Source organism: Lates calcarifer, linkage group LG1 (genome assembly GCF_001640805.2).
Source record: "Lates calcarifer isolate ASB-BC8 linkage group LG1, TLL_Latcal_v3, whole genome shotgun sequence".
Lineage (NCBI taxonomy): Eukaryota > Metazoa > Chordata > Actinopteri > Centropomidae > Lates > Lates calcarifer.
In genome coordinates, this window is record NC_066833.1 from 18420102 (window position 1) to 18443029 (window position 22928).

General features: G+C 39.3%; 1 protein-coding gene across 3 annotated transcripts in view; it reads right to left on the reverse strand.

Annotated features, from left to right (window-relative positions):
* myo3b (myosin IIIB) overlaps window positions 1–22928 on the reverse strand; it is a 62395-nt gene that overhangs the window by 31276 nt on the left and 8191 nt on the right. For all 3 annotated transcript variants that reach the window (XM_018684774.2, XM_051071405.1, XM_051071402.1), the window contains exons 5-23: window positions 22205–22309; window positions 21832–21931; window positions 21099–21175; window positions 20243–20388; window positions 14263–14328; window positions 11930–12085; window positions 9718–9802; window positions 9515–9631; window positions 9053–9157; window positions 8632–8715; window positions 8300–8502; window positions 8125–8223; window positions 7917–8031; window positions 7702–7828; window positions 6844–7054; window positions 5930–6077; window positions 4623–4776; window positions 4357–4445; window positions 3307–3436 (exon numbers count right to left, since the gene is read on the reverse strand). In XM_018684774.2, coding sequence (XP_018540290.2) covers window positions 3307–3436; window positions 4357–4445; window positions 4623–4776; window positions 5930–6077; window positions 6844–7054; window positions 7702–7828; window positions 7917–8031; window positions 8125–8223; window positions 8300–8502; window positions 8632–8715; window positions 9053–9157; window positions 9515–9631; window positions 9718–9802; window positions 11930–12085; window positions 14263–14328; window positions 20243–20388; window positions 21099–21175; window positions 21832–21931; window positions 22205–22309 — 2317 coding nt within the window. The remainder of the gene's footprint in view (window positions 1–3306; window positions 3437–4356; window positions 4446–4622; window positions 4777–5929; window positions 6078–6843; window positions 7055–7701; window positions 7829–7916; window positions 8032–8124; window positions 8224–8299; window positions 8503–8631; window positions 8716–9052; window positions 9158–9514; window positions 9632–9717; window positions 9803–11929; window positions 12086–14262; window positions 14329–20242; window positions 20389–21098; window positions 21176–21831; window positions 21932–22204; window positions 22310–22928) is intronic.

A 22928-nucleotide genomic window follows, 5' to 3' on the forward strand; every position in this document is an offset into this window, starting at 1 on the left:
CATGTGAAGATGTAAAACCAATATGTAAATTGTTCGACGTACGTGATGAAGTTGAACTGATAACCTCAGATTTCTTACAGGAGAATAGAGGCGCATGAACTTGTTTCCTTAACTCACACTTTTGCAATTGTAAAAAAAGCCTTTTCTGAAGAAAGAAATTCATACCAGAAATCCTGTCACTCATAAGAAATGAGAGACCCAAGACTGTCGACACTGTCAATAGGAGTTTGGCCTTATTTAATAGGACAGTATTATGAACAATAGAGTGCAATTATAAAACACTTTGGATAAAAAAAGGAAAGATAAACACTGGTGGATGATCTAATAGTTAAGTAGGAATACCACAATATGGTGCATTATATCTTAAAAGCTAATCACGTTTTGTTTGAAAAATCCTTATCTGCAAAGTCAGACAAATGTGGTAGAGAAAAATGTACAATAGTAGTAGTAGTGAAACAGAGGTTTAAAATATGATAAAACAGGAATACTCAAGTTTAAGTATCTCACATTTGTACTTATGTACAGTACTTGAGTAAATGTCCTATTTAGTGCAGACAGATTGTGTTGCTTTTATATGGCTTTAGAAGGGTGTTTCAAAGCACTGATTAAAAACAAGAACAGTATCAATGCATACAATCTCATGATTTTTCAGCATGACAACATTTTTTTCTTAGGCAGGTGGTGAGATGGTAAAAGAAATTATCACTGAAAGTCATCCGCTTGCTAAAATGAGGAGAAATATTATGTGGTAGGTGTACAATCTCTGCCCTTCCATGCATACACAGCATATATAATGTCTATGTATATACAGCTGTACATACATTAGTTTAATGATTACATTTCTCAGTTGGCTTGCTTACTAATAATTCAAAAAAGGAAACATCAGCAAAGTGCAGGTCTCGCTCATACTGGTGATTTTTCTTACATTATAAAGAGTTAAAACCCTGGCAAAGATAAATGATGTACATCAATATGCAAAAAAAAAAAAAAAATGCAGGAAATATACTGTATGTCTTTACACTCCACTGTCTGTGAACTTTAATGTTTCAAAGAGAAGCACATCACGCCTGTTTCCATTGTGCTATAACAAAGGACTGGCACGTCTTGTGGCGCAGTGTGTATGTGCAGATGTGCTGTGCTACAAGCAGCAGGACCAGGCAGCCCTGAGGCTACACACACACACACACACACACACACATACACATACATACACACATACACACACACACGCTCACATAGACCCATACTGTGACCACAGGCTGCCCAGGCCCTGGTAGGCCCGACTGAACTCAGCCAATTCAAACACTGAGATCCCCCTGATCTGGGAAAGGCCCTGGCTCTAAGGAATTTGTCCATGCAAATACATCCCATTTCCTCTGACAAAACACCACCACATGTCCAAGCCTCAAGGACCTACATTCTGCAGGGCTCAAGTGGCCTCGCTATTCACTGCCTGGGAGCCTTTTACTTTCTGGGGCCTTCCTAGTTTCCTACTGTTCTCCAAACATGAACTGCAGCGATACTCAGACACTCACATTCTCAATGTGGTGCATGGGAAAAAAAGGCAAGTAGTGGGTCTGCTGAAATATTACATAAATGTGGACTGTGTGCCTGTTTTTAACTTGAAACTAAATATAATATTAAAGAAAACTATGTGGTTTAGAGGAATTGTTTCTGTGTTACTGCAGCTTGATATGTGTGCCAGCAGAAACATTAACATTCAGTGCATGTGCGTGTGTAGTTTGACATCCTAGATCTATTATTTTACTTCCATCACAGTGTCAGGCTGCAGGTCTACGAGGGTGTCCCCTAGTGGTGACACTGTGAGGAGGAGACCCAGAGTGTGAAAACCACCCTGGTGTAAAACAGATTTCCATCAGATCCCCCCAGATAATGGTAATTTCACAGATAACAGTGAATCTATAATGTGAAGTAAAATGCAAATTAAATCCCCCCACAAATTTTACCCTGAAGAATAGATTTATAATTTTCTTATGCTATACTCTATCTCGCTGTAAACGGCGCTCCATCTTTTCCAGAATGATAAGCAGGACCAGAGTGTTATAGCTTTTATCTAATGAGATGATCTACAGTTTCACAAAACTGCAATAAGAAAATTGGACCTCCAACTCCAAAGAAATAACAGAGACACACTGCAGACAAACTTCCCCTAAATGAACATGTAAAAGAATCTATACACTGACTACAAGCTTCGCTGACAGGACACAACACAGTAACAGTTTATTTCTATGATAAATCATCACATTAACTCGATGCACCAGTCCGATTGGCAGGGCGGACAACAGTGCAGGAGAACAAAAGGAAATAAAGAAGCTTTTAGACCTAACCGACACTGTGTCAGCAGCAGTAAACATTACAGCACATTTTAGTTTCTATTCAGTGGCTTTGTGCACTGAAATGAAGTGTTCGCTGAATTTGTTTTTATAGAGTGTGCTCCTCTGAAGCTGTTAATTGCACAACATAGTGGCTGAAGGCTCCCTTGTGCACACCCTGCAATTGAAGTTTACAGACACATCACACAGATTTCTACTGGAGTCTAAGCTAAGGTGCCTTTTGTGAATTGAAGCTCCTTTTAATACCACTGGGAGTGAAAGCAGGCATTTACAGGTCCCTAAAAAGGAAGTGAATCACATAATGTGGCTTAGCTTGAAATAAAGAAGGAAGTGGGAGTCTGATAATTTAACACATCTATTAGCATTTCAGCTAAGTCAAGTGACCAGGAGGCCTCAGCCGCGGCTAATGACGAGCACATTACTACCTTCATTTAACCAACAGAAAAGAGGTGGGAAGAGTTGCTTTTGTGTTCTCTAAATACTGTTTCTTCATCCCCTGGGTATTTAGAAACCTTATCATAAAAATATCCCACTGCACCCACAATCTGTAGATAGCATTCAGTAGTGGGAAACCAAGAGGGACAGCTTAGTGAAAATAAAAACAGAGCGCCGTGCAGAGAGCTGAGCCTCTCAAGAGATAATGGAGACTGCAGATTTATCCAAGCACGGCACACACAGAGGCTTGAAAATGAAGGGGGACCAGGAGATGCCTGGGAGCCGCGTCTTTAAGAAACCCACTTACCTGAACGTTTGTGGAAGCAGTAGACACCAGCACAATTCACAGAGTAATACAGTCAGAACCCGGCATTGTTAACAATAGTTTGTCTCAAAGAAAAGTTTCCATTTCCATTGTGGTTATCAGTAGAATAATGATCCTGTTAGTGTCAGGGCTTGAGATGTTCTAAATAGCATATATATATATATATATATATATATATATGTAGAAGCATACCTGTTTTAGTTAAGGGGCTGGAAAACAGCTGCTGCAGAAGTTTGTTCTCCGATGTTCTCAGCACCACAACGATGTCTGCAGGGAGGGTGTCTCTGTTTTTCTCCAAAAATCCATTCACATTGTACATTACCTGTTGAGGAGGAAATAAGAAATGCACATAACAGTATAAAGTATATGCAGAATTTAAAAAACCATCAGTATTCTTATTAGGGCCTGGACAATATGGCTGACTTAATATCATTATATTTTTCTGATATCGATCGTATATCCAGATAACGATAAAATGTGGTCAAAATGACTCATAACAATACATCTTTTTCACAGGAGACATTCTGACATGTCACAGAAGGAAAACAGGTGTATATAATGAAAATGACAATGGCTGAATTCCATGTAGCTGCTTCACATTCAGGGTCCTGGTGTCGTTCATACTGGTTACACTGTCATGGCTCAATGAGTCACTTGAATAGAGGAGAGCCTCAATAATGTTATAAATAACACTTCTGCTTTTCCTATTATTGTATGACAAGTCAAAGGCCTAATAACATCAGTATTAGTTGTTTTGAATTATATTATAAACATTGCCTCACATATGTAAAATAACTGCTTCAATGAACGATCTTCTTGTCTTGATCCTCTGATTATTGTTAACTTGAAGTAACTGATTTAAACATAACAGCATAATTTGTAAAACAATAACTCAAAAAAGATCATTGAAGTAAGTGAGTTAATTTAAATACAAATTGCTCACAACTGCTATAAAAAAACTTGAAATGGTTTACTCTGGGGATCTGTAAAATCATATGCTCCACCTTCATACAGTTCTCTCAATGTTCATCAAGTTCATTGAACTATATGTTCATTGAACTATATAGAAAGACGTGTAGATTTATGCTTGCTCCTTTCGACCACAACTGTCAGTTCTCACACAGACTTAAATTACAAATAAAATTAAATAAAAAGTCAATAAAATACTACTCTACTATATCTACACTCTTATCACGCCTCAGTACATTATTTGTTACATACATCTAAAGATTTGTTTCATACCTTTCCTGCATAATGCTGAATTCCAAAACAAAGCTCCACACGTTTTGGTATCCAGAAATACTTGCAGCGCAGATTGTCCTCAAATTTATCTGTAAACAAGAAATGGAAAAAAAAAACTATACAAAGAGATGCATTGTTCTTGACAAGAACTACAGCTACATTCAAAGATACTGACCTCTGACCTCGTATTAAACTCTGTTTTCATGACTTTTGTTTCTTTTTTTTTTTCATGTCTGAGTATTTGGAGGGTGTAGTTCCAGTCTTACCCACTAAGGTCTGGTCAGTGGCCTGAGGGAAGCGGCTCTCCTCGTCCAGCAGGGACAACAGACCCATGGGCTTCTGCAGGAACATGTCCAGGATGGGCCTGTTGTCCTCGTACTCCACCAGGCTGGCATCCACCCCCTCGCTCTGATACTCCATCTAATTAAAACCAGTGAATGTAGAACAATCTAGTTAATGATTTCTCTAAATGACCCAATTAAACAATCTGGGCTAAATATGATTTGTGCATGTGTGGGGAAAAAAAGTTTCTAATCAACAAAACCAAACAGCTGCAGCGGGCTGTGTGTGTGTGTCTATGGCTGAAGTTTACAGCATAATAGAGTCTTTTACTGAATGCATAAAACAGACCAGCTCTGAACTAACAAATAGAGTCACTTACTTATTCATAATTTATTTCAATTTGCAAATAACCCAGAGTCATATCATACTATTGCATCTATTTAATTTCAGATCAAAAAGTTGTTTTAAATATATATTTTACTAATAAAGTGGAACCAATGGATCTAAACCGTCCTCATGTTTAAGTCATTAACTCAGAATAATCAGTTTCTGTGTACAGCGAGACTGAAGTCATCCACACCAACTAAAAATCCTTTTCCACTGAGCTCTAGCCCTATATCAGGGGCAGCTGGCACTTCTTTGTAGAGGAGAAACTTTTCCATGAGCACAAGGCCTTATTTTCAATGATCGCTGCTGTAATTAATGTGTAAGAGGGCAAATGTTGCTTCCAGGAACAGATCTGGTCCTGTAGAGTGCTGAAAAATGTAGATGAATGAGCAGAGAGTATTACCAGTTCCCATGCTGAGTGCAACCCCAGCTCAATAAATGATTATGTTTGTATTTCTTAGGGTATTCTTATTCTTGTGTGTTGCTAACCTTGCCTTCTTTTTCCTTTCAGACAGACTGTGGCAGAGTTAGCACAGACTAAAAGGTATTATGGCAAAATGGTTCTTGATTAATGTCTATTCATTTCCATCAAGGAAAATAACGACTTCTCGCACTTCAGGGTAAACAACTTCATTAAATCAATTAAGAGAGTAATTTGGTGGTGCAGTATAAACAAGCCTTTACACATCACAGTGCAAAATGTACATGTTGAGAGCACCTCTGCCCTGATGGATGTAAAAACACACAAATTATATTAAAATGACCGATTTCCATAGCAGTGTGTTGTTTTGCTCAATACATGTTGTTGCTGAGGAACATGCATTAAAAAGTACAATAATGTCTTAAGCATGATGCATGAGTACAAACATACTACTAGTAACCTCTTTCTGTGTGTCAGGCTCACCTGTTCGAGGGCAAATATGTGCTGGTTGAAGTAAAACTGGATCTGCTCGTTTGCGATGTTGATGCACAATTGTTCAAAAGAGTTCTTTTTGAAATTTTCAAATCCAAAGATGTCCAGGATTCCCACATTCATGCCACTCTCTGCAGCACTTCAAAGGAGAAAAAGGGGACAAACAAACTTAATTCTTCTATGTTACGGAACAAGCAAATCCCCAGCAGCCATATTAATTGATAAAACTTTAATGATACTCCAAGTTCAACCCAAATATAGTCTGGCATGGATGGCCTGGTCTGATGAGAAATCATAAACATCAGCTTTCAAAAAGTCTTAGCTTCTTAAATGGTTTCATTTCAGACTCTATTGATTTAACCTCAAGTCATTTTCAATATCTGTACAAACAATACACATTTCTACAACACAGCATGAACACCGTGCATTTTATATTCAGTGCTTGGAGCTGCTACTTTTCATGATCAGTCATTAACCACTGTATGTAGAGGTCACCTTTACCCTGTGCTACCGGGTTATTAATGGCAATAAGGAAATGGCAAAGATGACTGGAATGCAGACAGGAACTCTGGTTTTTGTACATCTCAGAGACGACTCCTTGACAGTCAATGCTCAGATTTATGAAGGAATTCTTTTGGATCAATGAACAGCCTCTTTGCAGTCTCTCTGAAGTCTTTTTAATCATCTGAACATTATTTTCTCTGCACGCAACTCGGTATCAAAAATTTATTAAAACTTCTTTTTTTGCTCTCCTTTCGCTTGTCTTGTGCTTGCCCATTGATATTCCCCTCTGCTTGTTTGCATCTACCTCTATAGACATTGATTAAGGTCATTGCTTGAAAAGAAGAAGAAAAGAGAGTAAGGGTGGATGTCTGGACAAATGTTCATCACCAGCAAACACTCACCAGATATTCATGTCAGGCTGCAGCAAGGAGTTGATGCGGTTGACTATCCAGCTGAAGAGGCGTCCGTACAAGGCCTTGGACATGGCGTCTCGGACGTCGGTGGCTTTGTCGACGGTGTTGGTGCGGATGATGGTCTCACCTCTGGTGACCACACACTGAGAGGTCAGCGCCTCCTGGAGCTCCTCAGGGCCAATGCTGAGGAGAGATGCAGCTGAGAAAACAGAGGACAGGGGTTCAGTTTGATAATGAAGAGCTCATCTGCCTTAATCATTACCACAGAAATCAGCTCCAGCTAAATATCAGTGTGGATGCATTTGCTTCTTTAAGTTTTCATGTAAATGGAAATGGATTCTTTGCATTATGGCTTCATCTGCTTACAAAAAATGTCTTCCCTGTATTTTCTTGGTAACAACAACAACATAAGATGAACTGTCTGTTCTGTGTTATGCACAAAAAAGTGGCCAGCCCACACAGGCTCCTAAGACATCCAATATACTGTTTCCATAATGAAACAATATATGTCACAAAAAATAATAAAATATTACACTAAACATAAATTATTACATAACACAGAGACATATGAACACATGTCTCTCTTCCTCTCCCACACTCTACAGATAAATTACCACAAAAAGGTTCCCCTGTTAAAACCAAGAAATCATCCAACCAGAAAAAAGTTTTACTACAGAGCTCAGTCTGTAAATCATTACACAAGGAGGAGTAAAGCATAAAAAATAAACTTCCTTTTTTAATCTCACCTAAATCACATAAAAGACTCTCTCTGAAGGGAGACCATTAAATCTACCTGTTTCTTTGGCTAAAATTGGCACTACTGCTGACCACTACAACATATCTCACCATTTTCTAAGGCCTCTGAGTTAGGCACTTCACTCTTATCGGTCTGGTGTTGCGATGTGATGGCCGCAAATTCAATATTGCCTGTGTTCAAAATGGCTGAGAGAATTCTGTAAACAGAGTTGACTTCCTAAAAATAAAGAGAAGAAAAAACATAACCAAGTGCTCAACTTCGACCAAAAGCGGTACAGCGTATTTTGTTTTGAGTATTTAAATACCTCCTCAGTGAAACCAATGTTTCGGAAGCACTCCTGTATTGCGTCAAATTGCTCCTTGTACAGTTTGCTGGAGACTATGTCTTGCATCACTTTGCAGTGCTGACTGTCAATGTACCTGCAGGTGTAGATAAAGATCAAGTTTTCATAATGGGAAGTGAAAGATTGAAGGATTTCAATGAACATGTCACAGTCAAATTGAAGCTCTAACCTGGGAGGTGTCCTGTCTGGTAGCCTGTACGTCTTCAGCTTGTCTTGGTGGTAAAGCCCAGCATATATGTAATAAAATATGTGGAAGTTTTTCTCCCCCCTGTGAGGAAGGCAACAGAGTAGTTAGAAGTATTACAAATGCAAACGCACTGAGACCAAGAATGAGCAGAACATACATGGCCTGTTTGATGACCCTCGATTTCTCCAGTAGATATTCAGATATCTTGGCCCCGATGACCGCTCCAGTCGGTGTGAACTTCATCTCCAGGTACTTCCCGAAGCGACTGGAGTTGTCATTGATAGCTGTGCAGGCATTTCCGAAGGCCTCAACGAGGGGGTTCACCTGTAAGATCTTCTCACGCAACGTCCGATTGTTTGCCTAATAACAAGAATGTGTTTCTTTAATAAAACATGGTAGGATTTCGAGATTCGAGAGTTTAAAGTGTATGCAGTCTTCAGCACTAGTATCGACAGATTTAACAATAAGAGAATGGCCATACTGCCATACCTTTCCCAAGAAGGTCAGATGTTGAACAATCAAATGAGCGCTCTCTGTTTTTCCAGCACCACTCTCCCCACTGATTATGATACACTAAAGCAAGAGGAAACAAATCTAGTGACTAAAACATCAGGCAAGGAATGTTTATGTTACAATAGATTCATTTTACCCTTATTTAACCCAGTAGAGGTCTTGTAGAGAATAAAATTGCTTCAAGAGAGACCTGGCTGCTTGGTGGGCACTATTTAATAAAGTCCAAAGAGATTACAAAGTGCATTAAACCTCCACAGGTGAAAGGGCTAAATGCAATCAGAAGTGTCAGGAACAATCCCTCTCAAAACATTTTAAAACATTTCTGCAAAGATTTTCCTCATCATTTTATCACAGGGTTGGATGCTTCCTTTCATCAAATTATTTTTCTGCAGAATACCTGGTCTTTGCAGAACGTCACCATGCCTTGGTAGGCCGCATCTGCAGTAGCAAAGATGTGTGGAGGGTTGTCAACCCGCTTCACACCATGGTACAGCTTAGAGAACTAAGAGAAGACATGAGAAGCACAACGCTCATCATTTTTGTTGTTTAAAGATTTTCATAGGGAAAAAAATGGATTAACAGGAGCAGATCAATTTAAAATAATTTTCACTTTTTATGCACCAACATGGAAAACACAGGAAAACACCATTTACTTGTTCTCTTGTGATAAGAGGAGCTCACATTTCATTAAGTTGCTAAAACTGACAAAAAAAAAAAAACTAAAACAAAAAAGGTTTAAAATGAAGAATGTTGTTTAGGGCTGAAAAAAAAAGTCAGATTTTAGGCCAGCAATCATTGATAATTTCCATCGTGATTGGGAACCCATTGTGAACATTTGTGTGACTGGTTGAAAACCAACCTGGGGAGAGTAGATACTGAGATTCTGGAAAGGGTTGAGAGCAATGAGAATGTCTCCAACGTAAGTGTACACCTGCAGCTCATCATACCTCCTCTGGAGATGGCTGATTATTGTCTCCTGCAAACATGAAAAAATACATAGTATCAAGAACATTGTACCCCGGACCGATCAATGCATGATGAGATAAAGACATTAAATCTTACCTCATCTAAGAACTCCAGGTTTACCAGATCATCATCAGGACAGCGCTCTATTATGAGGGTTTTACGAGTATTGATCCGCTCGTGCCTGTATGAAGACAAGGACATGATAATGCCTCAGAAAGCTGTAAAGTGACCACTAAATGAGAAACAGTAGTATGATTGGCTGGATGTTAAGACCCAGTCATTTCTAAGGTTTGTGTGAAGCCCTTAAAGCTCTCCCAGGGGGACACATCTCCCATTATCCGAGGCTGTGATTGCACTTCATCTGTGTTTTGACCTATCACTTTCCAACAAGCCCCAGTGGGCAGAGGTCAACACAGAGCCAGCTGGCTCCATGGGACTGTAGAAAACCTCAGGGGACACCACAGAGTGTGTAAAATAAAGAAGAGGAGAGCTGTGTCAGTGATTGCCTACTGCTTCACGTGCCTATATGCAGTAGACTGCCATTTCTATGGAATTTGAAAGGATAAAGTTCATGACATACTACATTTGTTTTCTTGTCATAAAATCCCAAGAAAAGGCTGAAACCAACAATGAATTGATCCCATTAACATGCAGCAAAAGCCAAATATAGCTTACGTGGACAGAAATGGAATATAATACACATAAATACATTTTCATCTGTGTATAATCACATAACACTAACAATGTTTTTGTTTGCTTGGAATGAGCATTTTTGTATTTATATAGGGAGCAGTCCTCTTCCACAGAGTCTGTCATGTTGCGCTGCCATTTTTGTACAGTAGACCAGAACAGACAAAACCAAAGGACTTTCACGTTTTACGGTGATGCTGCAGTTTGAAGAGGAGGAAACAAGTGAGCACATGTCAGCTCATAAAGGTAAATCTGTATACTTTAAAGATTTACATCTTGAAAAAATTGACAGGGTCGTCACAAGTGTCACAGGCAGAATAGAGAGGTCAGCAAATATTGTCACACCATACGAAAATATAAAATAACACCTGAATTTTTTCCTTTAAATGATTAAAAAAAAGTCTTTAAAACATCTGCACACTTCAGATTACTTCTCAGTCCCCAAAACTATTACTACTACTACAAAATATCTAAATCATAATCTATATTCTATTGTACTAAATAATCAATTATATGATATGAATAAAAATATTCAGGCTTCAGGTTAGGAATTGTTTCTTCCTCTGCCTTCGTATTCATTTTATATTCTGAATATAGTGGAAATACTCAATATGTGGTTCCTATAAAGTGAATACTCGTCATCATGTCCCTTTAGAGAAGACTTGAGACCTACCACTCTTCTGCTTTGAAGTAAATCACACTATTCCACCTACGGCAGCTACTTTTAAGTTCTCTATGTCTTTATTCTTATCTGGAGTCATTGTGTGCTGATCTGTGGCATGAGAGACTAAACCAGGCGAGCCCAGTTCTCGCCCTACAAGCTCCTAATCCCATTATCCACTTTCACTGTGGACAGAAATTTGGGATCAGGCTCAGGCAACGACTCTGCACACTCTTGGGAGTAAACAGAGCTGGCACAACATCAAGACTCTCAGTCAAGGGCAGGTTCAGCGAACTCCATTATAATGAAGATTACACGTTGCCAAAGTCAGTATTTCTCCAGTAAATAACAGGAGACTTTCTGTGCTGTCATCCACTGACATGAGAGTGTCTGGGTGAAGTGCTCGTCATGACAAATTTAAGTTTAAGATCTATCTATCGATCACATAAGGGTATTGTATTGTAGCTGCTATTATAATCTGTAAAGAAAATAACCCTAATTAGCTCTTTCAAAAACAAGCAAAAAAAACTAATTGTTCAATGTGATGAAACTCCACCCTGTTTCAAGAATTCACTTATTCCATTATTGGTTTAATCAGAGGATTAAGGACTCCCCATCAGACGGTTGCCACATCCACTGGCCTAAATGGCATTTATTAATCTAAGGTTAGTCAGCACAATCACTCCTTCTGAATTAGTCACACTCCCCTAACTTCTCCTTAATCACATAGTGTAATGTCCATTACTGGGGCTCATCATCATTTCTATCCTGGAGTGTAAGAAGATGAGACCCTGCCCCCTACTGGACAGAAAAAAACATTAACGTTCAGTCAATGGCTACCTGCAGCAGCAGAGGTAACCACTGACAACACACATATGAAGCAATAAGCTCTGTCATTGCAGCATATAATTTGTTTCTGAAAGAGCAATTTTTTGATTTACTTTTCAAGAGACTTACTTGGTTTTGGTTTTGCAGCCCACTTCTTGCTGCTCCCGGATGAGACCAGCTAACTGCTGACGGAGTGCCACATCTTTGCCGTGGGCCTGCTTGATGAAGGGATGCTCCAGGAGGTGGGTCACAGATGGACGTGCCTCAAAGTCTTTTATCAGGCACCTTTGAAAATGCAAAAATGTCACACGGTTACTTCATCATTAAATCAACAGAGGAAACCTTCAAACAGACAGAGCCTCCCACATCATCATTTACCAGCCTTCAAATCAGAGAGAATTAAATAGTTGTGCAATCACCTGAACATTTTAGGAAGCTGATTTGTCTGGATCAGCTCTGACAGACACTCACACCAGCAGGGAGCTCCTTGCAAGTGTTTTAAAGTCTGGGTCACTAATCTGTCGGTCTCTGTCTGAGTACCACATGGTCACTATCACCATGGCCCCGAGTCCAAACAAGCCCTGTTATGGCACAGCAGTTAGTCCTATCTGTGATGTGCAGTGTTTGCCAATAGGTGATGTCACTTTGTGATACTGGCCTGCAGCTACACTTCAGCATCAGTTTGTGTCTGATACAAAGGCTCTCGAAATATTGACTGTGACACCACATCACTGAAAACACAGAAGAGCACATTTGGCTTTTATTTCTGATTGTTATGATATACTGAGACACACACACAAAAAAGAAATTACAAGACTTGAAATCTACACCTGAACTCAAGAAAGCATCAACGATCCACATTTGCACTGTTCATTTACCTGTTCAGCTAAAGACTTGAAGCGTCTGAATGTGTGTGTAAGTGCTATAACACCAACAACTGCAGGCAGGCAGAGGTAAGATAGGAGAAAAACACCAATCTAATTCCCACCACCTAATCTACACTGAAATTCTGTTTCTTTTATCAGTTTGTTCAGCTCTGAAAGTTAATTCCATGAATTCATTAGTGTCAGGACATTAAGCAGAGGTTGCTGCTATTAGCAGGGCTGTGCTGCCGGGATGCTGCACGGCAGGCCACTTTGTCACATAAGTCAGCTCTTTGGCTGCACAAGTGCAGACACTGGTGATGGATTTATTATCCTGTAAACCCCCACCCCACCTCTCCACACAGACACACACACACACACACATAGAGGCCTGACAAGGCTGAAAAGGATCCACAAACAGCCTGCAAACCTTGATAACATTGTCCAGCCTCCCCACATTGAACTCTGGTGGGCTTTGTTTGGGGAGATTAATTCTGATATGATATCACACAATCCATTAACCCAAACTACAGAGCTGCAATTCAAAAAGTATCCAGTGAAAACAGTTGCAATGACACTGTAAAAAGTATAACAACGAACATTGGAACAATATATGTTGGTTGGTTTAAGATGTAATATGCCTCAACTCTGTCCTGATCAATCAATTACTCAATAGACACAAAAAAGCCAAAAGGCCTTCAAGGCAGATGGTCTGTTTGTTTTTTTCCATTACTCCTCTTCAGTTATTGCATTTCAGCGCAAACCTCCAGCATAAATGTTAGCCAGAAACTGTGCCTACACAAATAATTCTCCAAACAAATTGAATTTTATTTTCTCATTATGGTTCAGGCTCACACACCTCTGCTCGGTAGATATTAAGGTTGTATATTCTGAGCAACCATTACAGGCCACCCCTGACATTATTAGCTTTGCAGAGTAGAGGAAATGATAAGTTATCCGGGCCTCAGATAGAACTGATAACTCAGGTGAATTAGTTTGCTCCTCTGTGGCAGATTTACACAAATGAAAGTCGATGAACAAAAAGACAAGAGGGTTGATAGAATCTGGCTATAAAATATCAATTTCAATTTCCTCCATGTTTACATGCACATTCCCGCCTGCTGACAACATACTATAGGTAACGTTTAGCTATTCCTGCTGAATCCTTTTTTTTCCAAGGGTATGTTTTATCATTTCATACTGAATAAAATACTGTTAGCTATTATTTCTGTATATTCACAGGTAGATGCACAACAGACACGTATTACATTTAACCTTAAATACAAATGCAGATCCTTCCTCATATCCTTCCTTAAATAATACTAAGTCGTTCCTTCAGCTCCTTCAGAAATATGTTAACCCTCAAGAATTTTATTAACCAAACCAAACTCAATTTTAAGGATCTTTGCCAAAAAAAGTCTGTAAAATAAGTTTCTTATAACTCTGAAACATCTGAATTGGCCTGAGTTCTTCAGAAGAGAAAGAGCTTGGAACATTATTCCATTTGCTGTGTGCTTTCACAACCCTTTTTGAAAAATAACTGCTCTCCCACAAAAGAAAGAGGACAAAGGCTGACAACTTGAAGTTAGAGACACTTACTGGCCGATGAAATGGCTGAAACTTCTGCACCATTGTTCTGGATTTCGTAATGTAGGGGAGGGATTTCTGGAACAAAATCACAACATAAAAAAAATCAGCATAATATGTGAGAAAAACAGCTTTATTTAATGCATTTTAAATGACATTATCATCACTGCAAATTAAAGACTCTGAGCTTGTCTCCTGAGTTTGATGACAAATGATCGCTGAAAGCCAGAGAGTGACCGTCAGACTCCTGTGAGAGTTTCTGGTCTGAGGACAAGCTGGTCGGGGTCCAGGTCTGTGGCAGCCACAGAAAAAGTGACAAATGATAACAGCTCCTCCACTGTCTGGCAGCAAGCATCTGCCATTGGGAGCCAAAAGTTATGGGAGCTAGTTATACCTCTGTCAGCAGCATTTACGGAGGCCATCTATAATGAGGCTAACACTTTTCAAATGCGCATGATGACAGGAGGCAGGGCTGAATGAGGAGCCAAGGCTGGACGGGCCTGAGTACAGTCATCTTCACAGGGAGCTGCCAGTCTGACAGCTCAGCCTTTTGTCACTGTCAGGAAAACAGTGACAGACCTGGACGAGATATTTATTCACCACATTAATTAGTTCACACGTGTTGTTTCACAAAGCCATCAGACTGACAAATAGAATATGAATTCTTTGGATTTAAAAAATTAAAACACTTTCATTTTGCTTATCACAAACAGACCAGAGGTAGATGCAGCAACACATTAATCTACATTATATTTAATGTCTTTTTTTCTTTCTCTATTTTTTTTTTTTTTTTTTTTTTTTAAAGGGAGGATAGAATGTTGGGGTACAAAATTCTGTCATGTTCCGCAGTACTAAGTTCGTCGACTCTTTGATAAGGATTCAGGCAGGCAATCCTTTCCAAAGTGCAGATCAAAGCCAGTAACTGACTGCTTCAATGCAACCTCTAATATGAGCCTGAAGACACGTTCTCGCCTTGATGTTGTACCATACTGCTTATACATTACAAAGTCAATATAGCAGCACTGCTGATAACACTGTCAAGTATGCTCATTGTGCTTAGCAAATTCAGGCAGTTTTTTCTTTCGCTATTTGTGAGAGTGCTGGCTCATATTGTAAACACAAATGGCTTATTCAAATCTAGGTCCAGGCAGCGCTCGTACTGTCAGACGTTCCTCAGAGTGGATTGAGGCAAAAATCACAGAGGTGTCAACAGAGCTTGACGGCTGTAACTAAGCCATGAAGGAAGACAAAAATCAGGCCAGGGCAATATTTGAATAAGCATATGCAGAATTTATAATTCCTCCGCTTTCCATATGATGTAAAAAATATTTTTTTTCATTTCAAGCAATTCCTTAATTCGACACTTCAACTTTTACTGCTGCACTTAATTCAACATTGTCAGTGCTTAAAACTTTCCCTACAGCTCTCTGCTTTTGCATACGAAACAAGTGCTAGAAAGGGTTTGAATCATTAGTTCAGTTAGTTCATTAGTTCATCATTAGTTCAGTTAATAAAAATTCTAAATAATCTGTTTATCTGTGAGATACCCACAATTCATGTCCTCTAGACCAGACAACATGTAGTCTTTGAAGGTGATTAAAATTGCAAAACAACAAGCAGAAATAATGAGTTGCTCTGGCAAAGTTAAAAATGCTACTAAACGTGCTGTAAATCCATTTTAAATCTGCCTTGCATAACCTTGTTGATGCACTTAGGAATTGATTCTGATGAATTTTGAGGAGAATAAGCAGTGATGTACTTCAAATTTTAGCTGAATCAAAGCTGTAATCAAAATTCATAATAACTGCAACAAGATTTATATATGTCTGTGCCTGAAGGACATACTGTAGAGGACACTGGTTTCTTAAAGCAGAAACACAGTGGCCTTTAGACAAGCTTCATAGAGAATGAGTATGAGGGCCCAAAATAAAGACCTATTCAGTAAACGGACCACTCGCTTAAAATTTAAACTCATCCATCACTTCAGGCAAAGCACTAGCACTTCTTTGAGCATACATGCATGAACACGGAGAACTAGTGCCACATTTATCATATCTTTGGCAGCCACATCGCCAAATGCTGCAGCCCTGAACACCACACAGGGCAGTAAAATAACTGCATCAGGGATGGAGATGTTAAAGCCTTTACTCATGACAGGAAAATCATCCAACCGGGCAGAGATCTCTTGTCAGGGGTCAACACTTCATCTGTGTCTGATGATGGGAAATCTGTGACATTAAGGTATACAGTGTCTTCACTCTATCCAAACAGACTTTTTTTTAATACATAAAATGCCAATGTTGAAACTGGAGGTCATCTGAGTTATTTTAAATAACAGCTGGTTTTCACAATAACAATGAGAGAAACACTGGCAGGGTGCACACAGTTTCCCAGTCAGCATTACTTCTGACGTTCAACTGTGACAGACTGAAGAGCTGGCAGGACATCAATTGTAATCATCCAAAAGTAAAATGTTTCACTTTTGTTAATGGACAAGGGATTTTTGGTCATTTTAACATCAAGGCTCCATGGAGCCATGTCAGTTGGTCGGTCTGTAAGTCCACCACTATGGTCCAGACTGAAATATCTGAATGGGTTGAGATTAAATTTTAGATGTTGATGGTGCCCGATGACAAACTCTAATAACTTTGGTGATTCTCTGACCTTTCCCAAAGGGCATCAAAGGTCAAAGTTTTCCCTTATGTTGTAAAGTACCTCATTATCTACAAGATGGATTGGTACAAGATTGTGTAGAGTCATGGTCCCCAGAGGATGAATCCTCTGACTTTTCCTCTACTGCCATCATGACTTTTACATTTGTGGTTTGGAGTAAAGGGTCTTGACCAACTATATGATGGATTGGCATCAAATTTAGTAAAGAGATTCATGTCCCTCTCAGTGCAAACTTCATCCAACACTATCATCAGGTTAAATTTTTTATTTGTCTAATACTTGTCTAATCTAATTAGCAAATGTAAACGTTATATCTCAAAGCTCAAATCTTATGCACAGCCTCACACAAAGAGCTGCTAGGACAGATGACGACTCCTAATCTTGCTGATAAAAGATTTTTAAACAATACTTGCCAAAGACTCTTCAACAACACATCAGCAATTATTCATATATACATAGTTTAGTAATACATGAATTTAACATTATTTAACACATAAGCAAGACATAACTTAAATTCAATACAAACCTGATGTTTTTCACCTCTTGAAAGATTTAATTCTGTGCCAGAAACACTAGAAACTGTGTTGATATCCCGCAACCTTGGCTGTTCTACTCCACAGATTTTAACTCAGGCTTTTTCCATGAAGCGCTGTCTCTCACCAGCACACTGGTCTGGATTTCTCCTCCTGAGCCTCATGATTTGATTAGCCTTTGTTGCCTCTGACAAGCCATCATTTACTTCTATCTCGCTCATTCTTGGTCTCTGCTCTGACAGATACAAGTACTATTAAACATGTGGCTAGTATCGACAGGGATCTGGCCAAATAAATACAACCTTGGACGTCGCTGCCAACCGCCTCTAACCTATACAACACATTTTACACACACATTGGTTTAACTTTACGTGGACACTCCAGGGCTGTACAGAGTAGAGAGCACTGGCTCAAGCAATTAACCTTGCGTGTATTAAATATTACACACAATCTTTTGTCTTGACGATCTGTAATTAATTTTGCAGTTGATGATTTTATGACTTTACCCTCTGACAAGCTCCATTACCTTCATTCATGGTCACCATGGACATCACACACCTGTTATACACACTGTTACACATTCAATTAATTTTAATCATAACAAAGAACAAATTCACAAAAGCCTTTGATTCAACATTAAACAACTGAAGCTATAAAAAAATAGCTGTATGATCTCCCTTAGAATTAGGCAAATGCCTGGATCAATCGTATGTCACAACTCATCAAGTATCAGATATTCCTGAAGCACAAACAGAGCATGCACCAAGGTGACTCTAATTCATGGAGCTCATCAGCGTCCCCTCTCGACAGATATCAGAGCTTCTCTTATCGTTTATAGCCTGCTGGGACAAGAATCATTTCCACCTATGCACATTTCCACTTGCACAACCAAAACTATGACATAATGGCTATCTGCTGCAGGCCCCTGTAGTCAAAGTGGTGATTGCACTGGGTGTTTATATAGTCCTTTCCAGGAACCATTAAATCTTTAGCTTGACAAGAGACTGCCCAGCAAGAGCGCACAATGGTCTTCTCAGAAAAAGACAGAGAGGAAAAAAGAATAACAGCATCACAGACAGGTGAAATAGTGTCACTACAGAGGGCTGACTACACAATACAGGAAATGTATAACATCAACCACAGCTGGGGTGTATTTTTCTTGTACTTTACTATCCCAATGTGTTTCAGAGAAGAGGAATGATAAGGTGGATGATACACACAAGATTAACAACGTGACAGTGAAACCTTTAGCCTGGAAACACATTACTGTGGGCGCCTGTAAATTATCAGAATGATGATAATGCATATTGCATGTTTTAGTGCTTATACAGATTTCATAAAACATGTACTACCCAAGGACAATACTTCAGAAAAGGTCCCTCTGTAATGGTTTGTGATGTATTAAATTGAAAAATCTGAATCTAAATGTAGAACTCTGCAATCAGGGAAACCTGTGAAGATGAATCTTTCTGATTTCCTCATGAATCATTCTCACCACCACTAAAGACCCAAAGGTGAAATACATTCCCCTATTTGGAAAATAATTCATATAAGAGTCATAAATTACAGCACGTTTTGTCGTGATTTTGTCTGCCTTTGCTGCAGTGATGGGAAAATATATTTGAGATAAACGACATGTTAACAGAATCATTTCATGGTTCAACACATTCACTGTGATTTATACCATAACCACTAAGCTTTTAAAGTCCCAATTCACACCAAAAGGGCAAAATATCTATTTTGATTGGAAAAGAGATGGAGCAATGTCAGTTGAAGATATATGTCCAATTCTATTAACACCCTAGCTATCCCCAAAGTCAAAGAGTCTTACAAATCTCCAGTAATAAAATGGGATAGGACATTGACAAGGAAAATGCATATGCCCCCTCTAATTATGATGGCTGTTTGATACAAAAACTGCTGCTTGACAGAAACCACTCATCCTAGTTCCAGATTGCTTTTTAAAATTTGTATTTTTTTGATTTCCCCAAACTCTAAGTTACACCTTCTCCTTTAATAAGGTGACGGGTTATTAAGTACATGCCTGAGAAAAACCATCCTTCCATTTTACCAAGGCATCCTGCTTTTAGCCATCCCTTCTCTTGTAATTATTTTAAATTCTGGTTGAATTTGATGCTGATGAAATACTGAGCTAGCTCCCATAATTCCTGCCACACAAGCCTTCCACATTCCTGCTCTGGCTTGGCAGGGAGGAGATAACATTGTGACGAGGAGGAGGTGACAGCCTCATCTCAGTGTGAATGGAGCTAATCACCAATGCAAATTGCAATCAGAAGGGCATATCTCTACCTAACTGAGAGATAATTGCGCGATTGTGCTGATAACAAAAGGTCAACCGCGTGTAGCCACTAAGCTCTCAAATGATCATCAGACACACACAGTCTCCAGCAGGGAAGATTTTTACAGGTTGAATCACTGCATTAATTTGGTGTAGTAGTACGCCATACGCTATAAATGTTTTCATGATGAAGATTTCAAACACTGATTATTCAGCAGATGCTGTGGCAAATAGGAAAAATGCTATGGCAACAAGGAACATGGATCAAACCACAGAAAGCCACTATACTTTTTAATTTGTGGTCATAACAAAAATAAATCCATTTGCCAGGAAAGCCACTGTTATTTTTCCCTTTATCACCTCTACTGTCTAATTCAGTTTGTCATTGTTTGCCCCACCCCCCCCAAGTGAGGGGAAGGCAGAATTGGAGTGTCCTTGTGTGGGCTGCCTCCAGCTGTGTGGTAGGAGCGCCCTCTAGTGGACTCACCGTGGGATCTTGAAGAGGGCTTTGACTGGATGCATCTCAGCCAGTGGGGGATCTCCGTCTGCCAGCTCGATGGCCGTGATGCCGAGCGACCACACATCACAGCGGGCGTCGTACGAGTAGTCATACTGCTGTTCACAGGCTATGACCTGGTAACACGAGACCACAGTGACCATCTGAACATCTACTTTAGACTGTCACAATACTGTTTTTCTCTCAAAGTACATGAGGAAATCTGCCAGTGAGGTGAGAGTAATTCACCTTTCACTTGCAGAGTATTAGAATTTACCTGAGCATTATACTAAATACAACTTTAGACAGACCAAGTAATGATTTAAAGAAATTTGTGTTATAAAAGGATCATAAAGCTGAAATGTTCCTTCCTTACTGCTAAAAATCTGGAATTTACAGACATCTATATTCATGGACTATTTAAACACTGAAAGGTAGGTCAAATCAGTATCCGGTGGGTCGAACTTCTCTTTTCCACAGTCAATAATTATAACAGACACTACATTTTACAGCTGAGTTTATTCTAATTGCCCCTGAGGTCCCTCCCTGCCGGCCCAATCACAGCACCTCATTTCTGCCAAAGAGTAAGCCGAGGGGCCACAGACTCCCAGCTATTAACCTTGAGGCGACCTCAAGAGCTGCGCCCGTGGAGGGGAATACACAATGACACAGAGGGAGAGCCACACAGAAATAACTGAGGCTCTCTCCCTCCTCTTTTTGTCTCTTTGTAGCACATTAAAACAGACTTTGCTCATTTAAAATGTTCCATTAGGCTCTGAAACACGTGTGCCATTTTACCGCTGTGTTATTTGAAATGAGCATGTGTGTGTTTACTGCAGACTCTGACCTCAGGAGCCATCCAAAACGGAGTCCCAACTGATGTGTTCCTCCGCAATCGTGCACTGGTCAGTTGAGCTGAAACACCTTAAAAAAAATAAAAATAACATTCATTCACTTCTTTTAAATCATTAAGATTATTAAGATATTTGTATGTTTATCAGTGTGAATTTCCTAATAATAAAAGTCAATTTCATAGCAGAGATGTTTGAATTAATCAATAAATCCTGGCATATAATTTAGTATGGCAACCTGCCAAGCAGTAATAATAATGGGTTATAATCATTTCAAATTATGTAGGACAGATTTTTATCAGCATGAGTCCACTTCATCTCCATGACACAGAGGACATAAACATGCCTGGGGGTGACTCAAAGTCATTTGCCATAACAGCTTTCTTTTAATATGCAAAGGATCAAATAATGCAATTTAAATGAGCAATAATAGCCTTGGGTTAAGGCTACGGTCCATGAAATAAAAAGATGCTATGGTGAGCAAGGGACTAAAGTGTGGAGCACATCATATGATTTATCCTGTGCTTGTGTTCCCCTTCACAAACAATGTTGCAGGGATGTACCACTAACACTTCCCATAGATCAGTCAAATACCAAAAATCACTCATTTATCTAACAATGCAACTCAGAGAAAAGATAAAGCTGAGAGACAATTCTCAGACAATGATGCATTTGTCTCTTTCTAGCAATCCACGAACAAGCTAATTTGCCTCTTTCAAAGACCATTACCAAAGTCAACCAGCTTGACTCCTCCCTCAGTTGTCAGGAGGATGTTGTTGCCTTTGACGTCACGATGGATAATCCGGTTGTTGTGCAAATGCTGGAGACCCTTTTTAGTTAGAGGACAGAAAACACAAGGTGCTCTGCATGAATCATGATCACACTATCAGTCATTTGCCATTAATATAAATCAGAATAAGATGCATTAAAAGTTGAGCAGTGCAAACTATGTAAAAGAACTCCCACAGCTGTCAAGAAGAGGAGACATTCATTACCACAAGCCACACTTCCCCCTGCTGAAAATAAATCCCCAGCACGCGCTCTACATGTTTGCATCCCACCTTCTGCCTAACATTAGCAGCTATGCAGCAGGCCATCTTACCAAGAGGGCGCTGTATAAGATGTATGAGATAACGGGCTCCTGTAGACGCTGGCCTCGCATGAGCAGACCTTTGATGAGTTCTGTGACAGAGCCGCCGTTGCACAGCTGGGAAGGAGACAGAGAAACTCCAGTGACTCGTCCATCTTTCACCACTCTAAGATTATGATTCATGCGGAGAGCTAGCCCACACACACATGAGAAAGAGGAAACAATGCAGAATCACACTGGCAGGGTGATAGCATCAACATTCATGTAGGTGGGTAGGTAGGCAAACTTAGGCACATTTAAGTACTAAATATATATTAAAAGGGGTTTCACTTACGCAAGTTTTCAGCGTTTTAAATACTTATGGGTTCACAGACACAAAAATACAGTATTTTGATGTGAGTGACAAGTATGAGTTAAAGGTAGTCTCTGAGTCTTTTAGCACAGTTATGTTAGATCGAATGTTTCTCATCAAAACAAATTGTGTGCATTGCTCAACCCGATTAACATGCTTTCTTCCCTCCAGCACATTTGCAAAGCTGATTTTTAAAATATTTTGAAACATATTTAAACAAAAAATAGTATTTTTCTGTCCCAGCATTTGTAAGCACATTGCTAAATTTCTAACCTGCTAAGCTGGATGTCAAATAACTCTCTGTAGACATGGTCAGTTTTTAAGATAATATTTGACTAACTATATAATATAATAATATCTAATAATTATTTAATAATAATATTT